This window comes from Enhydra lutris, unplaced genomic scaffold, assembly GCF_002288905.1.
Source record: "Enhydra lutris kenyoni isolate GAN:26980312 unplaced genomic scaffold, ASM228890v2 scaffoldscaffold56, whole genome shotgun sequence".
Taxonomy (NCBI): domain Eukaryota; kingdom Metazoa; phylum Chordata; class Mammalia; order Carnivora; family Mustelidae; genus Enhydra; species Enhydra lutris.
Window position 1 is genome coordinate 9240346 of NW_019154140.1, and position 26246 is coordinate 9266591.

The 26246-nt window shown below is 42.3% G+C and overlaps 2 protein-coding genes across 5 annotated transcripts in view; both read left to right on the forward strand.

Moving 5' to 3' along the window:
• LOC111157785 (disco interacting protein 2 homolog B) overlaps nucleotides 1-4795 on the forward strand; it is a 228291-nt gene extending 223496 nt beyond the window's left edge. For all 3 annotated transcript variants that reach the window (XM_022519419.1, XM_022519420.1, XM_022519421.1), the window contains one exon: nucleotides 651-4795. In XM_022519419.1, the coding sequence (XP_022375127.1) occupies nucleotides 651-903 (253 nt within the window). In that variant the 3' untranslated portion in view covers nucleotides 904-4795. The remainder of the gene's footprint in view (nucleotides 1-650) is intronic.
• Nucleotides 4796-14164: 9369 nt separating this feature from the next.
• The window catches only part of LOC111157964 (activating transcription factor 1), an 89190-nt gene continuing 77108 nt past the window's right edge, over nucleotides 14165-26246 (forward strand). Inside the window, exons 1-2 of one of the 2 annotated variants that reach the window (XM_022519727.1) lie at nucleotides 14165-14475; nucleotides 21269-21367. In XM_022519727.1, the coding sequence (XP_022375435.1) occupies nucleotides 21275-21367 (93 nt within the window). In that variant the 5' untranslated portion in view covers nucleotides 14165-14475; nucleotides 21269-21274. The remainder of the gene's footprint in view (nucleotides 14476-21268; nucleotides 21368-26246) is intronic. The other variant, XM_022519726.1, reaches the window with a different exon arrangement.

Below are 26246 nucleotides of genomic sequence, written 5' to 3' on the forward strand. Positions count from 1 at the left end.
TCCCACTCCACGTAAGGCAAGTTTCTACCTTATGTCACTTTTATGGCATGATGGGAGAGTCACCTGTATGGGGCACTAAGCCCGTATGAGGAAAGGTCCACTTTCTTCCTGTTGGGCCTAAGAATACTATCTTGTCCAAGTTCTTCGGTTGCAAATAACAGAAATTCTCTTCAAAAAAACCTAAGCAAAAGAGAGAGTTAATGAAAAGAATACCTGGCTACCTCAGAGGTTCCTAAGAGTCTCTATAAATCTCAAGAAACATAGAAATAAGGGATGGGAAGGCCATCAGAACGACTGTCTTCTCACCTTCTAGAGCCATAGGGGCATCCACTTCATTCTTCTCCTGTCCGTGAAGAGCCATTACCTGTGCTGCTCTGGACAGCCGGCCACCCCCAAACTTTGACATGTGCTTAGTTCACGTGGCCAGCTAACATCTTTCAACCCCATTGCCAAACCCCTGCTGACTCTGGGTGGCTCAGCTCATCAGCTGTGATCATGGGGCAGTCATTGCACACATGGCTGCCAGCCTTCTGGTTGCATCCGGGAGAGAAGGCAGTTGTCAGGGAAACTGGGACAAGTCTCGAGCGCGTACTATGAAAGTTACCTGATAAATGTGATGACATGTTAACTGACTGTCATTGCAATTTCAGTGCCGTGTTCACGTGGACCAACTTGCTTGTGGTGGTTGTGGAACTGTGTGGCTCTGAACAGGAAGCCCTCGATCTGGTTCCTTTAGTGACAAACGTGGTCCTGGAAGAGCATTACCTCATCGTCGGCGTCGTGGTGGTGGTGGACCCAGGCGTTATCCCCATCAACTCCAGAGGAGAGAAGCAGAGGATGCACCTCCGAGACAGCTTCTTGGCTGACCAGTTGGACCCCATCTATGTGGCTTATAACATGTAACCAGCCTTGTGCGGGTCCTAGGGGCGGGGGTGCATCCTGAAAAACCACAAGGACCAAAGACCAGTGACTAGGAGCAAGCTTTCCAATGATGTGAAATAAGCTGAGATGGTTACATTATATCCTTCATCTCATCCTGTGGGATTCTGCAATCACAGGACACACAGGAAAGGGGAATCATATGGTAGCAAATGAAAAAAATGTTAACAGTCCATTAGTCATGAGCTTTGACATAGCGTGAGCAGCACGTTACTAAAGCAATTACATGCATGTTGCATTTTTTTCATCTGTTGTATATACTTGTATTTTTATCTAATGCTGTTCTAGAATTTTGTAAGGGAGTTAAATGAATTCACATGAAGGGGGTAGTCGGAGTTCTCAAGTTCCCCGCTCCGTACTGTATTCTGCCATTTTACCATAGCTGGACTTTCTGCAGGTTTTGTTAACGTGGAACTACTCAGCTTATTTTCCGCTGACTTGTAAGCAAATCAAATAACCCATGAATATGAGAGTTACTTTATATATATAATTCTTGAGAGTAACACATTCTAACCAGTGTTTTAAACATGTAAATAAGAGTACACACAATTCAGCTAAACAATTGAAGAACTGGCGTGTGTAGTCACAACAACTGAAGTAGAAACCTTCCTACTTTGGGAGAATTTCAATATTCTCTTACTGCAGTGTAATTGAATAGGTAACTAAAAAGTGCAAATTGTTTGCAGGTTCTGCTGCACATTGTACTATGTCTCTGTTGGCTGATGTATTTTATAAACTAAAGCTGCCTATGTTTGTTCTTAAAGCTTGCGTTCCCAAAATCGGCTTAAGCTTTTAGGAATTCAGCCTGTCTCTACAGGCTGGAAATCTCAGTTTAAAAATCAAACTGTTATGAAAAGGCTAAGCTTCATTAGATCCCACCCTATCCTAAGGAACCACAATAACTCACTCTGGCCCCCAGTGTTGAAACTGTGTTTCAAATTTAGAGTGACTGCATAAGAATTTGGGATTTCCTCTTTTTCCAGGCTCATTGTCAACTGCGTCTCCAGTTTATACATACAGCTTCTCTTTTCGGAAAACTGAAGTGTCCTCTGTTCTTCCAGTTCATGAGGGCAGGGATTTTAGGAACAAGAATGACAGGCTGGGAAGGCAGTGGGATCAGAAGTCACGGGAAACTGTAAAGGCAACATAACTACAGATCTCAAAAACTGACCGATTTGGGTTGCCAAAATAGGTAGGCTTATGCTGAAATAGGGGAAGTCTGATGTATGCAAGAAACTCTTTTGAAATAACTGTGGTGCCCAGGCCAAGTGGACTGAGCGTGGGACTGAGTTTGGCCTCTGGCTCGGTTTCCTTTCTTTGGTCTGATAATTCATGTATTTGAATATAGTTGAATTTTATTATTTTTTTCTTACAGAAATATTTTTAAAAATTAAAAAAAAAAAATCTCCAAGTGAACAGAGTTAACTTGTCAAATCAGAATGGTTCTCTTTGACCCACTCTGCACTATTGTGTAAATATTTATTTAGACTATTTTAATAATACATATTATTTACCCCGCTGTAACATCATGTAAACTAAATATGTTTTTAAACAATTTTTAAGACTTGTAATTACCCTGAAAATAAGGTTTATAATGCAAAGGCCAGACCCTTCATCACTCTCGGGGGCTGCCCTTCGGTCTTGTGGCTCCTAAGCCACTTTCTTGCCTCCCTTTTACATAAGCCTTTTTTCCTCCCGGTTTTTTCTCCGTTGAGGGCAGACCTCAAGACATTTTCCAGTTCCAGATCTCTTTTTTGACATTTTGGATGAAATTAATTTACACATGATGGAAGAGGTTCGAAGATGTACAGAAAAAAAGCACTTACATTGGGGCAGGAAATCCCAGTGACTAGCTACTGTTCAGTTTGCAGAAAGAAATAGCCTGCTTATTTGGAAAGTAATTTTCTTACAATAGTTTTTAATGACTCACTAAACAAAGCAAGGGATCCTGAGGATTCAATAGTTCTATCAACATAATCCACAAGTTCTAAGGAAGAAATAACAGGCAGAGTCTTATCCTATGGGTTGCTTTGAAAATTCTTACTACACAAGTTAGGGCGTCTGCTAGAAATATAGTGTGAGCCACATCGGTCATTTTAAATTTTCTAGTAACCACATTTCAAAAAGTAAGAAGAAACCAATGAAATTGACTTTAATATCTTGTATTTAGCCCAGTATATCAAAAATGCTATAATTTCCATGTGGAATCAATATGAAAAGTGATTGAGGTCTTTTCTTTTTTTCGTATGAAGTCTTTGAGATCCAGAGTGTATTAAGCACATTTCAATTCGGACTATCCATATTTCAAGTTTTCAGTAGCCACACGTGGCTAGTAGCTACAATAGTGGGCACTCATTCTTTCAAATAAGATATTCCATTAGTCTCAGAGTATGGTCAACTCCCAGTTACTTAGGGTCTGATTATCTGGGTTAGTAGTTCCTCAGGCCTCTGATTTAGCTTTAGCTTTTGCTTTCTACCTTGTGGCTGCTCTGTGGATCTTCTGCATATTCCCCAAAGCCAGAATATGCTAGTGGAGGAAAGAGAGCTGAGCTCTGTCTTTGGGAACTTCTCAGTAACTGTGGTAAAGGAGCCTCTGGAAGAGGGAGAGAGCCCAGTCATTAGCCTGTGGGTGTTTGAGGGGTCATCTGTAGTTTTAATGCCTCGTCTGTTACAGACTTAGAAGAGAACTTTCTCTTGATGACACAGTGCTCTTGCCCTTTCCACATTAAGTAGGACCTTTGTGGTAGAATGGACTCTTAGGACAGACCCAGAAGGCCATTACCGATAGAAACAGCCTAGCCAAAACGCTGGAACACATTCTGTCTGGGTTTTTCTTCTATGCCTGTGAAAAAGACAACGAGATTAATAGCAAGCCCCCATTTCAGGTAGGAGAAATCCATTCATCTAACTGCTTTTGAACCTCTTTCTGCCTCTCAGCAGAAGTAACTGAGGTAGATCAGGAAGGGGCTGCCTCAGGAAAATTCCTAAGCCCAAGGGATTCTTAGAGCTGCACAAATGTCATCTCCTGCGTCAGTGAGACCCTGGGAATGCCCGGCATGCTAACAGGCATCCGTGTGAATCCACAGCCTTTATTTACTTGCTGCCTCAGAAAGGGGGCCCGGTTGAGGACCACCGCCACCATCAAGTCCTTTCCTCACGTGAAGTTGTGCTGCCTCAGGCTGTTTAGGGACCATTGCCTGTCTGTTGGTAATATAAGTGTGTCTCCTTTCTTTAGTCCCTGGGCAGTGCTTGCTTAATGCTTTTGTTGAATCAACAAAGGGCCTGAGGCCTTAGGTTTCTTTTGTAAGGTCTCTGCCCCAGGCATGGTGCTCAATATCTTGGCCAAATAAATTACTTTCCTTGAATATCCAGCAATCTTTTAGACTAAAGCAATGAGGAGTTATCACCTCACCCTCAAACTCCAACATGACCTATGCCTTAGTGTTGTTTTTGTTGTCTGCTTTGATGTAAAAGCAAGAGTATTTGGAGCAAAAAGCTGCAGTACTCCAAATACACAATAGGCCTTTTCTTTATCATTCATACGACATTTCTGGTCTAGGTGTATGTAGATGGGCCATGTTATTTGTCCACAGGAAGAGAGTGTAAAGATATAAGAATAATTTTTTAGTCCTAAATGATGTTTTGTTTACTTTCTGTCAAGATATTTACTAGTGTCAAATTCAGACTATAGTACTGTGTAATTATGTATAAAGTTTTTTTATTTATTTGAAATTAGACTAGATATACATTTTTAAATTTAACATCTGGCTGGACAGTGTTCTATTAACTCATTGAATGTGTTTCCTTTGTCTTGTGTTAATAAATATTGATGCCTGATTGTGTTTAATGCTTCACACATTGGGAGATTGATAAATTGGAACTGATGTTATTATTTTTTTTAAGAATTTATATTTATTTATTTGACAGAGACAGCGAGAGAGGGAACACAGGCAAGGGGAGTGGGAGAGGAAGAAGCAGGTTTCCCGCTGAGCAGGGAGCCCAGTGTGGGGCTCGCAGGACAATGAGATTGTGACCTGAGCCAAAGGCAGACGCTTAACGACTGAGTCACCTAGGTACCCCGGAACTGATAAATTTTAAATTTAACTTCAGATGGTAAGACCCAAAGATAGCCAGAGTAGTCTAAGGACTACTAATCAGACCCACAAGAGGGTCACGATGAAAACTAAGAAGCCTTTGTCAGGAACAATTAAAGTTTAGTTTTCCTCCTACCCATGTGGCATGTGGTAGGTTTAAACTATGGATCATAAATTTATTTTTTTCCTAATCTGTGATTGGACTGGATTTCAGCCTTCACTAAAGTGATGTAATTTGCTCTTCACGTCTTGGTTTCAAGAAACTTGATGGGAGCCCATCAAGTTGTGCGTGTTCTCCGACACTAAAATTGGTCCTTAAACTACTGCTGTCCAACCTATTTAGGGAGCCGAGAACACTTTTTTCACCATACATTTATTGAATGCCTATGCATTAGGCCCAAGGCACTGCAACAGAACTGAAGCTAGAGAGAGAAAATTAAGTCACTGCTTTCAAGGAGATCCAGGAAAACAGTACAATATATTAAGGGTTATGAGTAGGGGTGGACAGTGGCAGCACCTAGGACAGGCACCCAATCAAATGATGAGGGGGAATATTGAGGAATACTTACTGGAGGAGGTAACATCAGAACCAAGTTTTGTTTTTAAAGATTTTATTTGAGAGAGAGCATGAGGTGGGGGAGGGGCAGAGGAAGAGGGTGAAGCAGGCTCCTTGCTAAGCTGGGAGCCCGACATGGGATTCAATTCTAGCACCCCGAGATCATGACCTGAGATGAAGGCAGACGCTTAAACTGACTGAGGCGCCCCTGAACTGAGTTTTGAAGGATGAGACAGCCAGATAAAGCAACAAGCAGAAAGACAGAGTTGCATTTTCTGCAAACTAACAATTCGTTATTAGGATGGAGTGTTTGAAGGGAGAAAAGTTAAAGCTACTTGTCTGTGGAGGCTTCAAGCAAGCACAGATCGCCAAGGGCCCTGTGTATCTTGCTAGGAATTTTGGACTTTTATCCAGAGGGCTAGAGAAAGCCAGTGAGAGGTTTATAGCAAGGGAATGATATACTCAAATTTGCAACCTAGGAAATTATGCCCGTGGTATAGGAAGTGGATTGGTGTCAGTAGGGAAAATGATAAAACCCAAGGCGGGCGTCGGGAGGCCTTTGCAGAAACTGCAGGGATAGAACAAGAACACTTCAGCGAAGGCAGTGACAGGATGGAGACAAGGCAATGCCTGCAAACTGAGGAGACAGGTGAGATTTCAATGGCTGGGTATTCAGGCTAAGGAAGGGGGAATCCAAAATAACTCCTTGGAGAGTTAGGTAGACATGGGGCCATTTGCCAAGGTAGGGAGCAAAAGAAGAGGAACAAATGTGGGAAAAAAGATATGTTCCATTTTGGTCCTGTTCATTTGAGGTGCTATGGCACATGCAAGTGAAGAAGGGCAACAGGCAGCTGCTGGCCATGAACTAGATATTTGGGAGACATCCTTTTGAAAGTGGTAGGTGAAGCCCGTGAAGCAGATGAAGCCCAGTAGGGATGATATGACATAGCCAAGGAAGATCCTGTAGAGTGAGAAAAGGATCAATAATGGAGCTATGGGAAACAACAGTATATGAAGACTGGTGGAGGAAGGAATGGGAATGCCTGGAGAGGTAGGGGGAAAATCAAGAAAGAACATGGGCAAAGGAATCATAGGAGTTTTAAGGAGGGAGTGGTCAACAATGCCAAAGGCTACAGTGAAGCTGGGTATACAGATTGGCTAGCCTTTGCTGTGTCTGGCAATGGGGTAGTCACTGGTGACTTTGGTCGGGGCGGTGGCATTTGCAGCTCTGGGGGCAGAAGCCAGCAAACTGGTTCAAGAGAAGAGTGATGGAAAATGTGACTGAACAGACTGAACAGCTACTCTTTCCAGAAGTGTCTGCACATGGGAAAGAGGTGGTACAGTAGTTAAATGAGGGGTGTAGAATCAGGGGAGGCTGTTTTTTAAAAAGATGAAAGAAATTAAATATTCCTGTCCGAAGAAAGAGCCAGTAGAAAGGGAAAACATCCAAATATAGCAGTAAAGGATAACTGACCCAAAAAGATTGTTGAGGAAGCAGGAGAGGCAGAAATTCAGAGAACAGGTAGAAGGATTAGCCTTTGAGGGGAGGAAGCATTTTTTTTTTTCTTAAATACGATTGGGTAGAGGCAAGATCCTGAAAGCAGGAAGCTAATAGACGTCACCTGATGACTTCATTCACTTCTCTGAAGCTCTGTTTTCAATTTATGAAGATGAGCACTCATTTCTGAGATAATTCCTATAAATAAATATGCTGACAAAATACAACATGGAACCTGCAAATAATGGGAATTCCTAAGAAGCAGATAGAAGGGAAATTTATATTAAATGCATTTATTAAAAAATAAAAACTAAAAAGTTGGATTCAACTAAGCAAAGGAAAAGATCCTCTGAGAAAGTAGAAGGAAGGAAATAAGGGAAACAGAAATTAATAAGTAGAAAACAGAAAGGGTTTAACAAAGCCAGAAGCTAATTTCTTAAACCAATAAAACCTGTAGTAAAATTCTTGTGTGTATAGGCACACACACCTAGTAGGAAACACAAAGAATATAACTACAGCCATGGTATTTTTTTTTTTTTAATCTAAGGGGATTATTGTCATTTTGCAGTAAACTTGAATTTTAAATGAAATGGATAATTTTCTGTAAACTATGCAATTTGAAAATTCATTCAAGAAAGAGAAAATCTGGATATTACCATACCCACAAGGAAGAGAATTCTGGTTTCACATATAAAAGAAAAAGCCATCCAACTCCTCTTTTTTTTTTTTTTTTAAGATTTTATTTATTTATTTGACAGACAGATCATAAGTAGGCAGAGAGGCAGGCAGAGAGAGAGGAGGAAGCAGGCTCCCTGCCGAGCAGAGAGCCTGATGCGGGGCTCAATCCCAGGACTCTGAGACCACAACCTGAGCCGAAGGCAGAGGCTTTAACCCACTGAGCCACCCAGGTGCCCCCCAACTCCTCTTGATATCAAAGTCAGACTAAGGCAGTTTTTATTTATTTTAAAGATTTTATTTATTTATTTGAGGGAGAGAGAGTGAGAGCACGAGAGTGGGGTAAGGGGCCGAGGGAGAAGCAGACTCTGCTGAGCAGGGAGCCCAGTGTGGGACTGGGCCCCAGGACTCTGGGATCATGACCTGAGCTGAAGGCAGATGCTTAATGACTGAGCCACCCAGGTGCCCCAAATTTTTAAGTCTTTAAACAAGAGAATCAGAAGTATTTCACATTCACATAGAAAGGATAAGAATATACATTTATAGTATTGTCCCAGAGTTATGTGACATCACTTTGGTGAGACAGATGGAACAAGAAATAGTACACTGAAGGTCTTGGTAAGCTGCATGCAGTGCAGAGGATGGGAAATAAACTGAAGAGTCCGAGGTCTAGCAGTCAGGAGCGGGCTGACATAGCTCCTGACATGAAAAGCAAATTACTGAGGCACTTGGCTGGCTCAGTAAGTAGAGCATGCAATTCTTGATCTCTGGGTCATAAGTTCAAGCCCCATGTTAGGCATAGCTTACTTCGACAACGACGACAAGTTAATGCATCTTGTATCCTCTTTCTCTAAGAAGGAAACACAGTCCTTAGTAGGCCTCTTAAGTGGTAAAGACAACCCCCTGGTAATACTGCTCAGCACAGTATACCAGATGACAGCTTTAAGTAAGTCTTGGAGTCATAGGATATGGCAGACCCATGGTGGTGGAGGTGATAGTTGTGGAAAAAAGAAAAGTGTGAAGTTTATGGCAAGATCCAATGGAAGAATCACAATGCAAGCTATTAAAATTCTGGAGCAAGATACATGGGAGTTGTAGCATGAAATTATATGGCTACTGAAAAGCAGCTTCTCATGTGCCACTGGGCCACAAGGGAGATGGAAAACTTGACCAGGGGACACCAAGTGACCATGCATCTGAAATTTTCCATCGCTGGCTGGATGGTGTCAGACACACCAAGTCATAAGTTAGATGGGCCCAGCACCAATCCATCATAAGATGGAAATAATTACACCTGGGATCAAATCTAAGCAGCATCAGAGGACACAAACAATCTGCATGAGCAGGGCCACCAGAAACCCATGTTACCCACTACAGTTGCACCAGTGTTCTTCACTCAGCTCGTACCTATGGCTATAATGGAGCATGGGAGAAGAGTCCTACTGAAGCAGTTGGAAAAAGCCCAAGTTTGGTATATGGGTGAGTTATGGTTTGGGTCTATGAGTGGGTTATGGCCATTCTGTTTCAAGGGAAATCTTCCCAACAGGCAGATTTTTAAAAAATATTTTATTTATTTTTATTTGAGAGAGTGACAGAGAGCACGAGAGGGGAGATGGTCAGAGGGAGCATGGAGCTGGGAGCCCAATGCAGGACTCAATCCTGGGACTCTGGGATCATGACCTGAGCCGAAGGCAGACAGCCAGCCAACTGAGCCACCCAGGTGCCCCCAACAGGCAAATATTAAAATGATCACCCTTTCTGTGCAAGAAGTAGCTCAAAGTGAGAATATAAATGGACTCGTGGGCAGTGGCAAATGGCCTAACCAGTTGATCAGTGTCTTGAAAAAGGCTGGAAGACTGGATACAACAAGGTCTGGAGTAGAGTTATATGGATAGATACAGGGGAGGGAGAACAAAGTATGAAGATCTTTGCTTCACATGTCAATGCCCACTATAAAGCATCCACCACGGGAGAGACATTGAACATCCATATAAACAAAACGACTTGGCTTGTTGATGTCAGCCAGCCCCCAAGGATCTCAGAATTGACACAATGAGCACATGTATGGAGTAGCCACTGTAGCAGAGATGGAGACTATGTCAGGGCCCAGAAGCATGGACTTCCATTTACCAAGGCATATTTAGCTACAGCTATCTCTGAATCTTCCATTAAACATTGACACAAACCAATACTGAACTCCCAAATGACACTATTTCTGCAGGAGACGAAGTGGCCACTTGATAGGGGACAACACTGGGCTTCTTCACATCCTAGAAGTACCAGTGATTTGTTCTCATGTGAACAGATTTATGTTTTTAGTGTAAGGATTTGACTCTCCTGCCCTCAGAGCACCACTCAGTGTCCCTACCTGGGGTGTTACAAAGGTACATGATACCTGCAGGCTGCTCGGACCATCATAAAGAAGGTTCCTTCCAGTAAGCTGAATTTTAGTTCCAAGCTGTCTTGCTACAACTCTTTAATAATAATTTTTTTAAAGATTTTATTTATTTATTTGACAGAGAGAGATCACAAGTAGATGGAGAGGCAGACAGAAAGAGAGAGAGGGAAGCAGGATCTCTGCCGAGCAGAGAACCCGACGCGGGACTCGATCCCAGGACCCCGAGATCATGACCTGAGCCGAAGGCAGCGGCTCAACCCACTGAGCCACCCAGGCGCCCCTTTAATAATAATCTTGAAGGCAAATAATTTGTTTGCTTATACAATCCAACCACACAACAGTAACCAATACTTACTCATTATAGGGTTTTATTAATGGTACCAACTAGGAGGCTACCACAATATACAAGGCAAGAAGTAATGACAGCTTGGACTAAGGTGATGGGATACAGAGAAGGGGAGGCAGTCACAAGGAAATTATTTCTCCTGTATCCAGGTGTAGTAGGTAGGACTCTAGAAATAACAGCAACCAAAGTAAGCTAGCTTAAATAAAAAAGTCCTATTCATTTCAAGGACAAAGGATGGCTTGTGGAACCTATGAGCTGTGGCAGGCAGCTGTATCTCAGGGTCTAAAACTAGGGCCTAGAAATCCACTTGTTTGCTCTCTCAACTCATCTGCACTGTTCACAGATGGACGAGGCTCATTACAAACCTCCTGAGCTTTAGGTCCATTCACCTAGAGAAAGACTAATTTCTGGTCCAAAATAAATGTCCACAGGGCAGACTCTGATGGCCAGCTTAGGTCAGGGGCCCACGGTTGGTAAGATCAGTTTGACTGTGAGAAGTTTCCATAAAAGTAAGAGGGTAGTTGTCCACTACTCCCAGGGCCCACAGACTAGTTCTATATGTTCAATTCAAGCATAGTTAACATGGAGCAGCAAGCAATTTCAGAGCTGAGTTATCTGAAATAGTATGGCTGTAGTTCATACAACCTGTGTGGGCATTTAGTAACTACCTTTGGTTGGGTTTTCCTGTGTGTTTAGCCTTGAGTATTGAAAAAGAACAAAACAAACAGAAACAATTAAGCCTACTGTTTAGACCATAAAGTCTACACGTATTAGCTTTAAATAATTTCTGCCTTTTGAGAGGGGAAATGTTTCAAACACTGCTTCATGGCTCTCAAGTCCTCCACTCCAGCTCAGTCCTTTCGTTAAACTGTGAGGGTCCTCAGGGTGTGTAGCCACTTAACTGTTTTTAGCTAAGCTTCCAGTGGGTACACTGCAGTATTTTACGTATTAATGTCCAACATCTAGTGTTTACTGTGTGCCAGGAGTGTGCCTCTAACTTTACGTGTGTTAAGCTTATTCAATCTACAAGACTTTATGGGATAGGTATTATTATTATATTATTTATTTAAAGATTTATTCATTTGACAGAAGGAGAGGGAGGCCAAGCAGGCAGAGGGAGAGGGAGAAGCAGGATTCCTGCCAAGCAGGGAGCCCGATGTGGTGCTCGATCCCAGGATCCTGGGTCCATGACCCGAGCCAAAGATGCCCAACCAACTGAGCCACCCAGGTGCCCCAGGAATAGGTAATATTATTAAACCCATCTCCTCATAATGTCTCTCCCTCTTAACTAGAAAACAGTACACCAGAAGAGCCAAAGAGGTACCACCACTGGCTTGACCAGTTTATTTTAAACAATTACCTTTGGCTTTTGAAAGTTAGGTTATTTTATTTCACTTTATCTCCTCACTTCTAAAGTCAAAGACCTGTCCATCTAGTTTATACGCTTCTTCAGAAAGAACTGCGTGTGTCATAACCAAGATTTCTTTCTTTCTTCTTCAGTTATTCCTCAAGGTTCAGAAGGGTGGTAGGTCCAGCAGGTGACACTTCCATGAGAAACAAGTATGGCAGAAATATTTGTGCGTGCCAGTGTTGCGCAGCATAGTATCTGAGTTAAACTTAAGATGCTTCAAAGGTGGAAGAGAAACTGAAGAGAAAGCAGTCTATACAATTTGAAGGTTTCAGTAAAATTTATTTATTTATTTATTTATTTTTAAAGATTTTATTTATTTATTTGACCAAGAGAGACAGTAAGAGAGGGAACAGAAGCAGGGGGATTGGGAGAGGGAGAAGCAGGCTTCCCGCTGAGCAGAGTCCAATGCAGGGCTGATCCCCATCATGACCTGAGCTGAAGGGAGATAAGGCTTAACAACTGAGCCACCCAGGCACCACTAAAATCTAGTTTCTTTTGATGATAACATTTTGCAGTCCCCCACCCCTCTTTTACTGATCTCTATTTGTTAAGCATTCTGAATTCCAAGGAAGAAACAACCAAACACAAAACAATAGTAAACTTACAGCCAGCCTTCCAGACTGGATTAATATTCTGGATTCCAGAATGACTGATACTGGGTTTTGTTCATTAGGCAAGGCTGATGTTTGAGAACCTTTTTAGGTCACTGTGCTTTCCCTATGGTATATGACATTTTGATTCTTAAAATAATTCTGGACCACGGCTTGAGTATTATACTCTTCCCAATTTTGATAACAAGAAGACAAGCTTACAGAGGTCTGGGTCATTTGCCTAATCAAAAATTGAAAATAAAGGCACCTGTTTCAATAGTCAACAATATTTACTGAATGAATGGCATTAGCTTAACATTAGTGAGCTCTTTGGAGTGTCTGTCAGAGCAACTCTTGAGCTTTAAATCACATTATCTGGCCTTAAAGGTTAAGATTTTATTTACTTATGAGAGAGAGAGAGACAGAGACAGAGGTAGTGACAGTAGTGACAGAGACAGCAAGAGAGCAGGGGAAAGACAGGAAGAATCAGGCTCCCCGTTCAGAAGGGAGTCCAAAGCAGGACTCAATCTGAAAACCCGTAGGATAATGAACTGAGCCCAAGGCAGACGCTCAAACAACTGAGCCACCCAGGTGCCCAAGCCTTAAAGGTCAAAACCAGGAAGGGCTCTATCAGCTAAATCAAGTTGCCTACATTGAAGATCTCAAACTAATAAAACGCCAGAAAAATCCTGAAGCTTATTTTGTCAAGAACACACTAAAAAGTTTATCATTTATCATTTGTTATCATCACTATAAAGCCATAAAATAATATCTTGCAAGGAAATGGATACAGAAAAAAACTTCAGATAATGCATAATCCCTTTTCCAAAGAGATAGATACACATTTAAAAGTATTTTTAAAAAATATTTTATTTATTTGGCAGACAGAGATCACAAGTGGGCAGAAGAGGCAGGCAGAGAGAGAGAGAGAGAAAGGGAAGCAGGCTCCCTGCCGAGCAGAGAGCCCGATGCGGGGCTCAATCCCAGGACCCTGAGATCATGAACTGAGCGGAAGGCAGAGGCTTTAACCCACTGAGCCACCCAGGCGCCTCTTAAAAATATTTTTTAAAGTTTTTGCAATGTATTAAAATGACTGCGTGTAACATTTTGACAACGCTCCACTGTAACAGCTGAGGTAAATCTGTTTCAGCGGGACACCCTTAGTGGCGCTCAAAACACCCTGCCTGTACTGTGTGTGTGTGTGTGTGTGTGTTTGTGTGAAATCAGTCTTTGGAGAAAATCCTTTCGCGGGGGAGAAAGGATGCAACTCCACGCAGTTTTATGCGTTTAAAAATAGGCTGAGGAAACCAAGAGAAGATGCTTCAGTCCCTTCTCTCTACCAGATCCGGACAGGTGAGGCGTGGGTCAAGGCCGGGATCGACGGTTCTGGGTCTCATCACCCAACCCGGAGAAAGTAGGAGCTGAGCTGAGAGCGACTCCACTAACTCATGACAAGAGCCTCACACCGAGCGGCCTCCGGACATCACCAAGCCAGGCGGGGCCTCCAAAAACAGAAGTGCGGGAAGAGCGCGGACAGAGTTCCAGAAGCGAAAAACGACCACAGGTAACCTTCACCTCCGAAGTAACAGTTTGCCATCCGAGCAGACCCGGCACAAGATGGCGGCATGTCACGTGAGCAACGTGGTGACGTAGGACGGCGGCCCGCACGGAGGGACCGCCTTAACCTCATCCCCCACGCTCACTTACTCAGTTTTGCCCCCCTCTCCTCCCCCGCCCCCGGCCTGGTGTAGATCATGCCGCCAGTGGCGGCCCTGACTGCCGAGGAAACGGTAGTTTAGGACAGTTGGCTATTAAGTGACACTAATTCTCCCCGCTCCGCCTGACCCCTGAGACACAGGGACGTCCCCCGCCGTGTGAGGGGGTGGTGAAGTGGGGAGAGAATTCGGATCCACCTGGGAGGGGGGAGTGGAAGTTCCCGCCCCGGACAGCGGCGAGCTGCAGCCACAGGTAAGCAGGGGGCGGGGGTGGGACGTGCTCCTGTGTCCCCGTGTTCCCGGGCAGAGGGAGGGCGTGGGGACTTGGCGCCGTCCCGGACGCCGAGTCAAGTCTCGCGCCGGGTGGGGGTCGCGCGCGGCGGCAGCAGTGGGGGAGGGGCGCGGAGGGCGCGCGGCGGAAGGGGGAGGGGCTATCCGCTGTCCCCCGTCCGGGCGCCCTTCCGGTTCTCGTGCCTGGCCCGGCTGTTCTCCCGCAGTCGTCGGTCTCCCCTGCTTCCCACCTCCCCCTCCCCTAACCAAAATAAAACCGGAGACCTCCCGCCGGGGGTGGCTTTCGCCTCTGAAGCGGCCCCTCTGCGGCCGAAGGCGAGCGCCCTCCGTCGAAGGTCTCGGAATTGGGCGGAGAGGGCGGGGCGGGGAGGGCGGCGTGGCCTTGGCCTCCGCGCGTTTTCCGCCCAGCTGCCCGAGACCGGTTATGTCCGCCAGGGATCCCGCAGAGCACACCGGGCGGGCTGGGCGTGCGAGGCCCCGGCCGGCTGTCGGTGGAGGGCAGAAACAGTCCTTAGCCGCAGGGAGCTCACAGTCCAGTGGGGAGGTAGACAGTAAAGCCACAGACGCACGAAACAGTAATGGAAAGGTGTAGCTGGTGAAGGAGAAGGAGCGTGTGGGAAGATAGACGCTCCTCTGTTTATCTGTGGACAGTGAATCAAGGCGAGGAAACTCTGATTTTCTCTTACATCGTGAAACTAAGCATGGTCGTTCCCAGCATGCAGGTTTCCTGCGTCAGGTGTACGTTGGAGCGTGCCCCTTAATCTGCTTTAAAAATCTTGGTAGATGTTGAATAATGATGGTTTTATTAGCTTTTGAGGAGCTGTGGGCTAGTACTGGTTTCCTCAGCCATCGGAAAGGGCATTCCTGTGAAATCTTAAGAGAAATGACCTAAAGTGAAGAAGAAATTACCATTAATTTATACGGAATTTTTTTTCTGTGTTCTCAGACCCCCCAGATAATCTCTCGGGCTTTTCATACCTTCGGACTCATCTTAACTAACAAAATAAATTGAGATAAAGTCCCTGATGCTCACCGACGCAGTTCAAAGCTATGGAGACTTGATGCTGAGATGCTGAGTATAGTTCTAGGGGAAGGAGCTTGGCAGGCCCCTCTTGCTGTTGTGGTCCAGGCTGCCTCTGTAATGGCTGGCTGTGAAACAGACAAACCCTGAATGCTATCTTCACTTGTTTCCTGAAAGTGAAAATCCCCTTGAGATTTCTTTCTGTTAGTGAATCACGTATTAGTGTACATTTTTTGTCAAACTGCAGTGATGCAACACTAATTTTTGAGAAGTGGGGGATATCTGTGATACTCATTGAGACTGCCCTTCTGAGGCTTTTTCAGCATAGATTTGGCAAGCATCTTTGTCAAACTGGCATGGTTTGTGATGAGAGTTTGTATTGCTATGTTTGTTTGCAAAATGCATTTTATCTTGAGAATTTTGTTATCAGCAGATCTAAGCAGTTTTATTAAAATGCTGTTTTTCCTGTAGATTTTGTAATATGCATGTTCTTCGGTGTCCCAAATAGAATCAGTACAACTGTCCTAACACTGTGTTCTGTTATCCTTTAAGGTTATGTTTGGTCTGTGATAAATCTGTACAGTACTACTATATCACCAGTAGGTGGTAGTCCGGCCCCAAAATGCTTTTTCTTCACATATCCTACTTAATTATAATGAATTTCCATCTCTAAAGTAGGATTTTTGTGTGCCTGTGTTGTCTTGATTCCAAAGCCGAATTGAAGTAATTGTCTAAATATATTTCTTTAATCATTACTTCTTTCTGTAGCTAGACAAACCCTACTAAACACATTGATTTAGTCAGCATTAATGAATGTGCAAGGTATTAGTGCTATATCGGGAGCTGGATATGGTCTTTGGCTCCCCAAAGCTTGCATTCTGGTGGCAAGACAGAGAACAGGCCATTACAATACTGGGTGAAGAGGGGGTAACATGTGCTTTGGGGATACAGCCAGAGCTTTTCGACTAGTCTGAGGGATTCATGAAAGATTGCCTGGAAGAATAAATAGCTCATAGGAATAGGCCACACGAAGAGGAGGGGAGTAGTGTTTCTGGCAGAGGGAATGGCATATGTGAAAGCCTGAAGGTGAGAGAAGGCAAGGTAGGCACATGGGAAGTTCTGGAAGAAATTCAGCATGGCAAACGAACAATTTTGAGGGAAGATCATGAGTTCAGTATGGAAATGTCAAGCAAGAGACTCCTTGCCCTCAAGCTTATCATAGTTCTGTATTCTCTGTAGGTGAGGAAACTAAGACCTTCATTCGTCAAATGAGAAAACTAACTGTATTCGTTGATGTTTATTTACTGCATACATGAGTGTCTCTATTGGGCTGCTATAGGCACTGTCCTTAGGTACCTTAAGACTGGGGGAAACAACACCCCCCCCCCAAAAAAAAGACTGGGGGAACCAGACATGCTAATAAACACAGTTCCAAGTGTTAAGTGACCTCATTAGAAATATGTGGAGGGCACAAAGTAGGAAGGAAGAAAGGACCTGGAGCAGTTGGGAACTTAATGTTTGGGATGAAACTTGAAAAGAGTAGGAGTTTGCCAGATGAACAAGTTGGCAATGTTAGAGGACGAGGGGCAGCATGGGGGGAAGAAAAAAACATGGATTTTGAGTTAAAATAGTTCTGCCTTCAGATCTTGTATTCACATCTTACTGTGAGATTCATAGAAAATGGCAATTTCCTTGAGCCTCAATTTATAAATCTCTCAAATAGGGAATCCAGGAAATGATATAAAAAAGCTCTTCATTTAGTGCCTAGGATATAATATTCCTTTTTTTGCAAGTTTTCTTAGAAGCACCATGTCTTTTACTTACATTCTTTATTATGTCAGCAAGATCACAGCCTGCTGCATTTTATCCGCCTCCCAAATTCCATCTCGTTGATGGCACTTTTGAAGCTGTGTTTCACTAACCCCTGTGATTCTGGCCTACTTACTGGTGTCTAGTGTTAAGCTTCCATCTGCTGCAGGGAGCTATATTATTTTCATAGAGAATGCTTTTGTACATGTACAGCTTATTCTGTGTTGAGCCAGTTTTCAACAGATCGTTCATCTTAACCTCAGTTTTAAGAGTAATAGCTGAAAAGAGTGAGCAAATGAAGATTATACGCCAACATAAAAAATACATAGTATAGTTTACAGTGAGATAAAACTATAAAGCTGTCTTCATTTTGGGAAAAAAAGCTGATTAGTTGATTTCTCTTTAAAAAGTTATAGAAAATGGGCTTATTTTCCGTAGGAAATGTGGTTGTAATAATTGGCCAAAATCTTACTTGCTGACTGTAGTCGCTTTTACTAGGAAATGTGTATTGTTGTGTTGATTGTGTTAGTTTCCATTAGATTTAGGATTTCTTAATAATACTGTTACGGAGGAGAAATCAGTGAGTCATAGTGAAACAGAAAAGTATCATTTCCAGGAATTTAATAAGGTTTTGAAAAATCTTTTATAGTTTCGTTCAGTGCTTTAGCACTATATATATTTTTTTCTTTTCTACATTCTAACTTATGTCTTCTGAAATGGGAGTGTTAAAAAAAAGGCATTTTCAGCTGCCTGTCTGTCTCAGTAGAGTGTGTGACTCTGGATTTTGGAGTTGTAAATTTGAGCCCCACATTGGGTATAGAGATTACTTAAAACATATATATTTTTTTAAGATTTTATTTACTTATTTCACAGACAGATCACAAGTAGGCAGAGAGGCGCGGGGGGGGGGGGGGTGGGGAGGCGGGGGGGGGGAGGCGGGGGCGGGAAGCAGGCTCCCCGCTGAGCAGAGAGCCCAACAAAGGGCTCCGTCCCAGGACCCTGGGATCTTGACCTGAGCCAAAGGCAGAGGTTTTAACCCACTGAGCCACCCAGGTGCCCCAAAATCTTTTTTTTTTTTTTTAAGGCGTTTTCAATACAGATAGTATGGAGAAAATACATAATTGCAGGTTTGGTGCTATCTCTGTGTTTAGTCTGTGATATTATACTTGTATTAGTGGAGATGAAAAATCACGGCTCTTCCTAAAGAACTGAGATTCAGAGCAGTTGAAGAAACAACATAGGAAGCATTAGATGAATTTGGCAAAATTAAAAGTTTAAAAATAATCATAGTTAAGTCATTGTTAAGATATTTGTATCCACATGATAGAAATGAAATTTGTATTAAGAAATATTAGGGATGCCTGGGTGGCTCAGTTGGTTAAGCGTCTGCCTGCTGCTCAGGTCATGATCTGAGGGTACTGGGATTGAGTCCCACATCAGGCTCCTTGCTCAGTGGGGAGCCTGCTTCTCCCTCTCCTGTTACCCCACTTGTATGTGCACATGTGCTCACTCTCTGGCAAATAAATAAAATTTTAAAAGATATAGATTGGGATGCCTGGGTGGCTGTTGGTTGAGAATCTGACTCTTATTAATTTCAGCTCAGGTCATGCTCTCAGGGTCCTGAGACCCATGTCAAGCCCCACTTTGGGTTCTGCACTCAAAGATTCTCTCCCCTTCTTTCTCTGCCCCTCCACCGGCTCATGCACACCCTCTTCCCCTCTGTCACTTGCTTTAAATTAACAAATAAAACCTTTTTTTTTGTTGTTGTTAAGATTTTATTTATTTATTTGACACAGACAGTCAGAGAGGGAACACAAGCAGGAGGAGAAACAGGCTCCCCGCTGAGCAGGAACCTGATGCAGGGCTCCATCCCAGGACTCTGGACCACGACCTGAACCAAAGGCAGATACTTAATGACTGAGCCATCCAGGCGCCCCTAAATAAAACCTTTAAAAATATTTTAAAAAAAGAAACAGGCAAATAAGAAAAACACTAAGATTTGGTGATAAATGGATGAATAAGTAATACGAACAGATAGCTCACACAACTAATAGAGGATTAAAGAAATGTAAAACAGTATGTCATTTTTCACCTATCATTGCTTTCTCATGTACTTCTGATGGACTGTAATTCCTTCAGAAAATTTTATTTTTATTTACTTATTTATTTGTTTGTTTAAAAGATTTTATTTTATTTATTTGACAGAGAGAGACACAGTGAGAAAGGGAGCAGATGCAGGGGGAGTGGGAGAGGGAGGAGCAGGGAGCCCAATGTGGGGCTTGATCGCAGGACCCTGGGATTATGACCTGAGCCGAAGTCAGACACTTAATGACTGAGCCACCCAGGTTCCCCCAGAAAACCTTAGATATTCATACTCCTTGATCAAGTAGTTTTCCTTTTTGGAATATGTTCTGTGGAGATAATTTTAATTGTGGAAGAGTTTTATGCACCAAAGATATTAATCACAGTATTATCTTGTTTGGTTAAAAAGAAAAAAAGAATTATGTATGTTCCCTGGATGGAATATTATGTAGACTTTGAATATACCATATTTTGTTTATTCATTCATCTCTATGCATAACTGGGTTGATTGTACCTTTTGACTATTGTAAATAATGTTGCTGTGCACATGGGTGTACAAATATATCTTAAAGACCTTGCTTTCAATTCCTTTGGGTATATACCTAGATGAGGGATTTCTGGATCACACAGTGATTCTATCTTTAAATTTTTTAGTAAATACCATAGTGTTTCCCATAGTGTCTACACCTTTTTTGCATCCCCAACAACAGTGCACAAATGTCCCAGTTTCTCCACATCCTCACCAGCACTTATTTTATTTTTAATTTTTTAAAAAATATTAACCATCCTAGGGGCGCCTGGGTGGCTCAGAGGGTTAAACCTCTGCTTTCAGCTCAGGTCATGGTCTCAGGTCCTGGGATGGAGCCCCACATCAGGCTCTCTACTCAGCAGGCAGCCCCCCCGCCCCGCCTGCCTCTCTGCCTACTTGTGATCTCTCTCTGTCAAATAAATAAATAAAATCTTAAAAAAAAATTAATAGCTATCCTAATGATGGGATGTTGGGATGGTATCTCATTGTAGTTGTGATTTAGATTTCCCTAATGGTTAGTGATACTGAACATCTTTTCATGTTTGCTGGCCAACCCCTCTTTTTTCTTTGTGTGTAATCATTTAAAAACCTTAAATTCTGCCCAAATCTTCTAGCAGTCTAAGTGGTTGCTTCCCTTTTGGCATATTCCATCTCTCATAAGCCATTTATTCTCATTTTTACTTAGCCTGCATATCCTGCACTTGCTTCTTTCTATAGATCATCTAGATCTTTAGAATCTCTTTAGGTGTGGTTGTGCTTATTTATTTAGTTCAGCTTCTGTTTAATGAATTCTCTGTGTAGCACTATTTGTGCAATTAGAAACTGTTCCCTAGATGAAGAAGAATTCTTGTGTCCATGGACAGGAAGACTATCTTACTTCGTGAGTGGGATAACACTTTAAAACTTAGTCACAATAATTTATGTATGTATTTGTTATTTATTAAATTTTAACAGGTTCATGTGGATCAAAATTTTTAAAATGTAAAGGAATATGCAAGAAATAGTCTTTTCTATCTCTGTTCCATAACTGCCAGTTCTCTTCTACAGAAGCAACCAGGTTGCCAATTTTTATACAACTGTGCAGCATATTATACATATTCTGTAGTGCTTTTTATTTGCCATTTCTTGAGATCTTGTAATTAGATCTCTACACAGAACAGAACATGAGAAGACAATGAGTCTGGATAAATTGAGCTAGCTCATAGCATAGAGAAACTTCATCTTGTTCCTCTGAAAACGTACACATGTTAAGGATAGAAATGTCTTAGGATTTCTTGAAAAGCATCTTCTAACTGACTTTTTTCCTGCTTGTAGTTGATTATGGAAGATTCCCACAAGAGTAACACTGCAGAGGCAGCGCCGCAGCCTGGTTCAGCGGTTCAGGGAACTCATATTTCTCATATTGCTCAACAGGTAAGGCAGGATCCAGCCAAAATACTGAGCTAAATAGGAATATTTTATGAAAAAGAACCAAAAAAAGAGCTGTAAATGTTGAACTGTAAGAAAGGAAGGTAGATTTGATTTAAACATCCTGGCAAGGTTATTTCAGTTTTATTTTCTTCTATACAAAGTACCTTTAATGTTGTTTTAAATAGGTATATACATTACAAAACTTGAAGTAGATTTAATTTTTTGTGGTGCATGATTATTTTGATTTTTTCCAGATGGATTTTGTTTTTGCATAAGAAAAATGAAAAATTATTTATATCTTTGTGCTAACTTGAAACAGACTGATAGTTTCAAGAGGCAAACCATCTTCAGTTCAGTAGATTTATTGTGGATATATAGGAAATCTTTTTGCTGAACTGGAAAACAGGCCTATACATTAGAGAATTTAAATTGATAGGCATGCATATTGCGGAACTGATATTTTTAAATTTCAAATTGTCTGATTCATGCATGTCACCCACTTTAAGGAAAACAATGGACAGGTGTTTGTTGCCTATGATAAGACTTGAACTTTCAAGCAAAAATGAGAATTTTGGAAAACTTGTATTCACTATTGTGAGCTTGACAGTTTCCCAGTACTTAACAGACTTTTCAGTTACAAAGTTGTGTTACAAAATCATGCTTGGGTATAAGATTCATTTAGAGTGCAAGGTAAACAATGGATTTTATTTTATTTTATTTTTTTAAAGAGCTCTTTATTTACTTGAGAGAGAGAGAGAGAGAGCAGAAGCATGGAGGAGGGGCAGAGGGAGAGGGAGAAGTAGACCCTCCACTGAGCAGGGAGCCTGATGTGGAGCTCAGTCCTAAGACCCTGGGATCATGACTTGAGCCCAAGGCAGAGGCTTAACTGACTGAGCCACCCAGGCACCCCAGACCAATGGATGTTGATGTTAATAGAATATATAACGCTAAGGGGTGCCTGGTGGCTCAGTTGGCTGGGTGTCTGCCTTCAGCTCAAGTCATTATCAGATTGTCCTGGGATCAAGTCCCGTGTTGGACTCTGCTCAGAGGGAGTCTCTCCCTCTGCCTCTCCACCCCCCACCCCTTCTTGTGCTTGCTTGTATGTGTTTTCTTTCCCTCTCTCCTCAAGTAAATAAAAATCTTAAAAAAAAAATACGTAACATTAAGATTGTATATTGCAAACAACCTTTAAGAAACTACAACCTGTTTAAGTTTTAAAGTGGTATCAAAGAAGAGTATCCACAATTATCTGAAAACACTATTAAAAACAGTCCTCCCTTTTCCAACTTTATATATATGTGAGGCCAGGCTTCATTTATATACCTCAGCCAGAACAACATATGGCAAAATATTTAATGTAAAAGAAGGTAAGAGAATTCAGCCATATTCTATTAACTCAAACATTAATTTGCAGAGAAGTAAAATGTCATTCTCTTATACTAATTTGGGAGAGGGAAGTTTAGTTACATAAATGAAAATTAGATTCGTAATATATTTATATTACTTCAAAATGAACTGTTAAATATTTTTAAGATTTCTGTTTTAATTTTAAATGTGTTAGTAGATTAAAAGCCCACATATATAAGAATTCTTTGGGGTCCTCAGTAATTTTTAAGAGTGTAAAGAGTCTTGAGACCAGAATTTGAGAAACGAGGTCCGAAAGGATTAATCCTTCAAGCTTTATTCATCCTTCTTTATTGTTTGGCTATATCTGTGTAGAATAATGGTATCTTCTCCAGATGGTGCTGGAAAAACAATTACAGAGTCTTTCAGCTATCTTTCTGTTAATAGAGTCCTTCACAGAAATGTTTAAATTCACTTGGCTTGTATACTTCAGTTATTTTGGTTAGATGTGAATGTTCTCCAAGTTTTCTTGGAAGCATATTTACAGTGAGATGTAGAATGAGTACATTTCTAAGTGGTAAGTAATTTTGTAGTGATTTTGAAAAATAATGTCACTGACTTCATGTCCAAATTCTTGTGGCGTGATTACTTCATTAGACTCTAAATACTGTAAGGAAACCGTATCTAAAGCAGTTATATTTATTTAGTCTTCAGTATAAGCTGGGGACATAGGAATAAACAGAAGCCTCAGCTCTTATGGACTTTCCTTCTAATTTTGGGGAGACAGGCAATAACAGGTATCAGTTCATAGTGTGTACTGTGGGGACTAACAAAGCAGGGCGGAAGGGATGGGGATTGGTGGGGACAGGTGGACCTGTCTTTGTATATAAAGCGGTCAGAGAAGTCCCATTAGTGGAAAGAACTCTTCATTTACATGAACTAACAGTTGTAAAACGCTGAGACTGGTAGGTACTTGGCATAGTTAAGGAATGGCACAGAGACTGGTGCTCTGGGAGACAGGTGAATGAGGGGAGAATGATACAGGATGAGGCCAAGAGGTTTGGGGTGGGAAGGGAGAGTGCCAGATAAGGTAGGCCTTGTAGGCCACTGTAAGGCTTTTGGCTTTTAAGCTGGGTGAGATGGGAATCCTTTGGAGTGTTTTGAGTAAAAACTTACCTGATGTTTTAATAGGATCATTTTGGTTGCTTTGTAGAGTAGAAGCAGGAAAATCAGTTAGGAAGCGTTTAGAATAATGTGCTTGAGAGGTGATAGTGGCTTGGACCAAGGTGGTAGCAGATAAAATTTAGATTCTGGATATAATTTGGTTTTAAAGCTAACAGTGTTTACTTTCGGATTAGATGTGGGTTTTAGAGAAAAAAAAGAAGTTAAGATAGACCCTAGTTTTTGGCTTGAATAACTGTAGGAATGGAGTTGCCACTTAATAAGATGGACAACACGAGCATATTTTTCTTTAGTTTTGTGGGGTAATTTTGGCAATCAGGAATTTGGCTTTTAGGCATGTTAAGTTTGTGATGCTATCTGTATTACTTTTTTGTACTAAAATTACCACAAACTTAATTGCTCACAACACATGTTATCACAGTTTCTGTGAGGGCCGAAACTTCTTTGCTAGGTTCTCTGCTTTGGTGTTTCAAGTTGCAGTCAAGGTGTTGGCTGGGGCTGGGTTCTCACCTGTGGGTTGAACTGGAGAAGAATCCACTTCCAACTTGACTCAGGTTGTTGGCAGACTTCATTTTGTTGCGGCTGTAAGACTGAGAACTTGAGTTTTTTGTTGGCTGGAGGCCACCCTCAGATCTTACAGGTCCTCTGCAGTTTGCTGCCATGTGGCCCTCCCCATAAGCAGTTCACAGCATGGCAGCCTGCTCCATTATGTCTGTCAAGAGGATGAGAGTGAGTTGGCTAGCAAGGCATAGTGTTGTATAATACCATATGACCTAATCAAGGAAATGATATGCCATTCCTTTGTTAGAAAATGTAATCATGGGAATGCCATCCCATCATCTTTGCCTTACTGATTAGAAGAAAGTTGCAGGTCCTTCCCACACTCAATGGAAAGGATTACCCAAGGGCATGAATACCAGCAGGTGGGGGTCACGGGGGCCACCTTAAAGTTTGTCTGCCAAACCATAAAAATAGGTTTGTCCAGTAGGCAGCTGGAGATACATGATCTCGAGTCCAGAGGAGAAGTCCAGAATAGAAATGTAAATGTAGGAATTGTGGCTTTATAGGTGGTATTTAAACTCACAAAGTGATTTCTGACTTTTACTTGGGATATAGAAAGCTGCAAAGAGTATTACTCCCATCTTGAAATAAGAATGAGCTGTAATATACAAAGTTATAACTTCTCTTGATTCATCAGAGGTGGGATCTGGCTCATCTGTAACAGCACAGGAAGAAGGCAGCGCTGTGGTACAAGGATAGAGAAGAATTCGGATAAGTTTTTAATGGTTTGCTGAAGTCTAAGTGTGGGCTAGCATGAGACTGTAGAATCCTTGAGAGCTGCAGACACAGCGTAGGTAACACCCACCTCTAGGCTTTTTCTTCAAGGTCTCCTGGCAGTTTGTTGTGAGAAAGACTGGGGAAAGCAAGGGAGACGGGGTAAGGCCCACTAGGTGGGGTAAGGCCCACTAGGTGGTACGGTCCTGGACTCTTCTCCCAGGAAGAGCTTTAAGCCACTGGGGGAAGGGAATAAACTCCATTTTCCATTGTGCTTGGGAGGAGTGAAAAGACAAAAACCCTTAAAACCTGAGGGAAGGTGAGGAAACTTCTGGGTTCAGACCCTTTGTTTTCCTACTGCTGGGAGAAAGCCCTGTGCCTGGAGGTCCAGGGATAATGGCTTGCCTGAGACTCAGACTCAAGTAAAGCAACCGCATTCTGCCCCTGGGGACTAGCCTGGAGGGTGGAGGGGTGCGCAGGGAAAACCGGAAGCGGAGGGTGGAGTAAGAACCCTGAGAAAAACCCTCAGGCAAACCAGCTCCCACCCTAAGCAGAAGGTTGCCCTAGAGGAATTTGAAGTAGGTAGTACACTTAAGTTAATCATAACAATAGAACCCAAACCCAGCCTAATTTTTAAAGAGATTGACTCAACCTCTCCCCTTAGCTCCCACCAATAGCTTGCAGAAAAAGAGCCATTTTTATACTGTTTCCTCAGTCTCCTGTGTTACACACGATATCCATCATCCAGGCAAAAATTCTGAAACATACAAAAAGTTAGAAAAAAGTAGCCTACTGTTCAAAAATCAAAATAACCTAGCCCACACTTAGACTGAGGATGATACAGTTGTGAGAACTATCAGACAATTAATTAATTAATTTTTAAGGATTTTATTTATTTATTTGACACAGAGAGAGAGAGCACAAGCAGGGGGAGTGGCAGTAGAGGGAGAGGGAGAAGCAGGCTCCCTGCTGAGCAGGAAGCCAGGTGTGGGACTTGATCCTGGGACTCTGGGATCATCACCTGAGCTGAAGGCAGTGGGTTAACCAACTGAGCCACCCAGGCACCCCTGAATTTATTTAT